At 38.9% G+C, this 5,158-nt stretch overlaps 1 protein-coding gene across 1 annotated transcript; it reads right to left on the minus strand.

The window, feature by feature from the left end:
- Positions 1 to 5,158, minus strand: LOC114409919 (elongator complex protein 3). Its single transcript, XM_028373587.1, has 9 exons — positions 4,546 to 5,158; positions 3,443 to 3,512; positions 3,167 to 3,339; positions 2,661 to 2,835; positions 2,100 to 2,266; positions 1,748 to 1,967; positions 1,483 to 1,587; positions 684 to 836; positions 1 to 390 (listed from the first exon to the last, which is right to left on the minus strand). Exons 1-9 carry the CDS (start codon positions 5,013 to 5,015, stop codon positions 229 to 231), a joined length of 1,695 nt encoding a protein of 564 aa, XP_028229388.1. The 5' UTR covers positions 5,016 to 5,158; the 3' UTR covers positions 1 to 228.

Here is a 5,158-nt window from a genome sequence, read left to right on the forward strand (position 1 = left end):
TGCAAGTCAAACATGAGTGCAATCGATGATGCAACTTTAAGAGGAACCTACCAAAAATATGTTTATTAAATTTCATAATAAAGCTAGATAATTATGAATACCAATCTAGCCGAGAGCATTGGGGGAGGGAGCGTTAGGGATCTTCAGCACAATCGAATGTCTTGTGATTGACATATAAAACATATAATTAACTAATGCGACAAAACTACATAAGAAACATCTAGTATGTTATTTCACTAGATATTTCACCATGTAAGGTCCTTCAAGCTCATATCCCAGTTTCCTGTAATAATGGCGTGTGCCAACCCCTGAAATTACAGCTATTTTTGTTGATCTGTGTTCTCTGCAAGCAATACGTTCTGCCTCCTCCATTAAAAGTGTGCCATAACCCTGTTAAAACAATAATTTTGGTCCAAAGCAGGTCAAGTAAAAGAATAGAAAAAGGATACGAAAAGGGACATGTTATTAAGAAGGCCACAGTATGAGTATCAGAATGCATTTTTTTCTCGGTTATTATACATGTCTAAAGAATTTTATATACAAAAACTTGGCAGGCAGCTTCCAGAATCCAAAAAAAAAAGTCAACGAATTTAATCAGACTTTTTAATGATTTAATCCAATGAAATCATGTGAAAACTTCTATTCATGTTTATGTCATTTCCATATTAGCAAGACAGTGTTACCTGGTGTTGTAGCTTGTCAGCATCCCGTCCATGAACTGGTACAGCAGTTCCATAAACGTGGAGTTCACGAACAATAGAACACTTCCCCATAAGCTCTGGACAAGTAGTGTTGCGGCCACATTTTCGCAGTCGCAACAAACCAACAAGGATATCCTGTTTACAAGCAGAGAGTTCACACAAGGTCATTGCTGTGTTTGAGACACATCCCTCTTGATTTGCAATTAAAGAAGGAACAAGGCCAGTTATGAACTACATTTACAAGTCACAATTTTTAATTAGGATTATTTATTTTATTTTTAAAATATGGATTTTGGAGATAAATAGATACTTGTGTTGTTTAAGATATAGATATCTTTCCTTATTTTGGGGGATTTTATCTTGGATAAGATGTTTAGTTTAAAGTAATTTATGTTTATTAAGATTACGTATCTAATTAGATTTTATCTATACTTTTTATTATATTTGGGTTATGAATCCCCTTTAAGTGGCTAATGTAATTTAGACTTAAGCATAATTGGCATTTCCTTTGTTCTGAGAGCATTTGAAACCTGAGTAGGACAGCCACAGTACCCTAGTAGAGCAACTTAGTTTAATCAAGAGAGTACAGGAATAATCCTGGTTTGTTTTTCTTAGAAGTACCCTGCAAAGAGGAACACTCTTGAATACTGTCCTATATCGCTCCTTACATGTAAAAAAAAAAAACTACTGTAGAAGCTGGAAAATTTTGGAGAATATGTGATTGAGTAGACATAAGAATAGGCACTAGCAATAGAAAAAAAGGGAAGAAAGATCAAATTACCTGCCGTGTATCTTCATATGATAGAAATGTTTCCCAACCCTCATTTGCCATATAATCACGCCGAACAAGCTCCACCTCTTCTGGCTTAATTTGGTGGTGAATATCCTAAAGAGAAATACAAAATGTTTGTTGGTGCTCCAAAAAGGTATCAAGTGAACAAATTGTGTCAGCAGAATTTCAAAGCATTTGCAATCTTTGCTACAGAAAATTCCCAAACAAAACCACTACAGAAAATTCCCAAACAAAACCAGTTCTATATAATAACCTGGATTCCAGCTTCTCTGGTCCGAACATCACGACATTTCAATCCCAGGTCATCCATTCGAGCTAATGCTAGCTCCCTCAGATTTCCTTTCTCAACCCCAGAGGTAACCAGAGGCATGGGAATATCCCGCTGAACTCTATAAACACGTGTCCATGGGGGTACCATTGCAAGGATCCTTGCTATAATGTCCACAAGTTGCTCAGGTGGATAGTTTCTATACCTACAATTACATTAATGAATTTTTTTTTTTTAATTTCTACAGGACATTAAAAAAAACTAATAAATACTAAGATGAAAATTGAGATGTTTGAGGAAAAAGCAGTCCAATAATAAGAAAACATTTGATATATACCTGCCAGTTTTCCAGAGCTCATAAAGCCCAGTTCCACGAATTACAAGTGTAGGATATATTTTAAGCCCATCTGCTCTAAACATGGGACACTCAAAAAACTCCCGGAAACTTTCCATGTCCCTTTCAACACCAACATTAGGAAGGTCAGGCATCATGTGAGCAACAACCTAAAGCAAAAGCCAAAAAAATTAAGCAAAAACTACATGAGAAGAAAGAGAAAGTGGGATAACATTCATAAGATGAGATGTACTAACCTAGTCCATATTCTATAGGGAATACAACTAGAGAAATGTAAAAATATTACAGGCAATACATTTAAACATACAAAAAGTTGGCTTATATACTGATAAATCTATCTAAAGCTTGCTACAGTTCTAGCCTATACAAATATGATGATGCAGTAAACATGGAAAAAAGTTCATTAAAGATATATGTGCAGGAATATGTATCAATAAATTTTTATCTAAAAAGATGCAGCATGAGGGACACACAGGATAATGGTTGGTCAGGAAAAAGTTATGTTTTCTACTGAGTGTGCAGATTGAGATAAGAGTAAAAAACCTTGAAACCAGCATCTTTAGCCAGGCAAAAACAATCCGCTACAGCAGCAACAGTGTGTCCTCTATTTGTGTCTCGAGCAACATCCTCATAGGTGCTTTGGACTCCAATCTCCAATCGTGTACAACCATAAGAAAGCATTTGGCGCAAGTGAGGCCCAAGACAATAATCTGGCCTCCTGATAAATTTAAAAGTGCAGAACTTGATAAGCTCATCATAGATGTGTTACACCACGCTATTGCCACACAAATTTCCCAGAATGTTTTCACTAAATCAATTAATTATAGATAAGCTCAAACAAAAAAATGCAGAAACACCCAAGAAATTCCATAACTAAACCAATCTATGTCGGAGCGATAACTTTTTAGATTATATGAAGTATATTGTTTTAATCACAAGCTGTTGATCTACCATGCATTATTTTTATTAACCAAAAAAAGAAACAGACACGTAACTGTACTTGACCAGCAGACCAAGGCTCCAAACTTTCACAAATATTAACAACTTACGTTTCAATCGTCATACCAATACACTTGGTTGCCCCATGCTCAGAGTATGCCACAGCCTCTTCCACATTAGCAGATGTGTGTCCAGACAAAGCATCATGAAGATTTCTTATAAAGTAATCACGGTAATCAGCCGGAAGTGACATGAAGGTACCTCCCATTAAGATAAACTCAACCTGAAAACAACAACCATAGTTACAAGGACTTCACACAGTAAATCTACTCTCATTTCATGTACTTGGATTGGAATATTCAAGAGATATAAAATGAGCTTCAAACCTTGTCTACACTATGACCCAAACGCTTAAGCTGATCTATCCTGCTCCTCGCTTGGACATATGGATTATACCTAAATCCAGTTCCATAAGTATATCATGATAAAAAAATTAGCACAAGGCACAATGTATACCCTTCAAAGAATGGTTGTACACAAAATAAAACTAGACTAGCACAAAACCTTCTCACAAACAGTGATGCTTAAGTCACTAAATTTACAAAACTACTAGTATAATCATCACTTATTGTAAAAAAAAAAAACTGGAGAAACTAAGGCATCTCCCAACCAAGAGGCAGCGACTAATCTCGCGAGATGCTGAAATTATTTGAGGAGCCAAACTCTCCCAACTGATATTTTTTTCATACACACCAGTTATCAATGGCAGTTGGTGGAACATGGTGGAAGGCCAAAATTCCGCCATATAAACACACAATTGCGCCTTATGGTGGGTCTCCCTTCACAAATTGCCTACGGAAGTTGGCAAAAACCCACCATGGCATTCCGCCATGGCCACTATTTAACAACACTTATTACTCACAAACATGGGAATCAAACCCCAACTACACAGTTAAGACAACGCAAGATTATCTACTAACCATGCCGCACTAAGTTGGTAAGTTGGTACTTAATGTAATTATTATCTTAGTAAATAGTCAAATTAATCCCAAATGACATGAAAAATATGTTTAATGCCCCTTAAGCATGGCCAAATTAGTTTTCACAACAAAAATCCATTTGACCGAAAAATTCAAGTCTGACACCCCTAATTATTTGAGCAACAAAATACACACGAACTAGTTTAACTACAAAAACATCGTCTAGTGTCTCCAAACGTGCATTCTAATTTCTATCAACTATTCTTCATGATGAAACACGCAAGTAACAACCAAATTACCGAACGAAACACACAATCGGCAATTTACGAACCTCAAGCCTGATTAGTAACCCTAACACAAAATACAACATAGGATTCACAGCAAAATCCTAACACAATACACTCTTAACAAAATCAACAGAATATAGGGATTAATTTGACTCAACTATTCACTCTTAAAATCAGTTCCATTTACCCTAACACAGAAGACAAAACTAACATAAACCCTACCTCGCACGAATTGCGCGCATGCTGGTTGGTTCGTAACCAGTGTAAGACTGAGTACTGTACTCGAAATCGGAGTCAGGTCCCCCGGGGCAGTAGACGCAGATGTTGCCGGTGGTGGCGATGTGCGGGCACCGGTGCGGCTTCGACATGACCGCGACGACGGCGATTCCGGAGGCGGTGCGGACGGGCTTGGCGCGGAGCTTGGGGAGGAGCGTCTCGCGCTCGGCGTCGGGGAGCGCCGCGATCATCTCCACGAGCTTGGGCGCGCGTGAGAGCCCGTACTTGCGGCACGCCGCGGACTTGAGCGCGTTGAGGTCCACGTTCTGGCCTTTGTGAGAGAGGTCCACCATGGAGCTGACGATCTCCGCGATGGCGCGCACTCGCGCCTCCTCCTCGCTCAGGCCGTGCGCTTCGTACCCGCCCTTGCCCGGCCGTGGGGCCTTCCTCACCTCCGCCACCGCTGCCGCCGCCATAGGCACAGTGAAAAACCCAAACGGAAGTCGGGTTACAGGGTTTTAGCAACGCAAAATAATACACTGTTTTCGCAAATCCTTCTCTTTCAAGTTTCAACTGGAAATTGGCATCGCATGTGAATGAGTCTTGTGACTACTCTCAA

Source organism: Glycine soja, chromosome 4, assembly GCF_004193775.1.
Source record: "Glycine soja cultivar W05 chromosome 4, ASM419377v2, whole genome shotgun sequence".
NCBI classification, from domain to species: Eukaryota; Viridiplantae; Streptophyta; class Magnoliopsida; order Fabales; family Fabaceae; genus Glycine; species Glycine soja.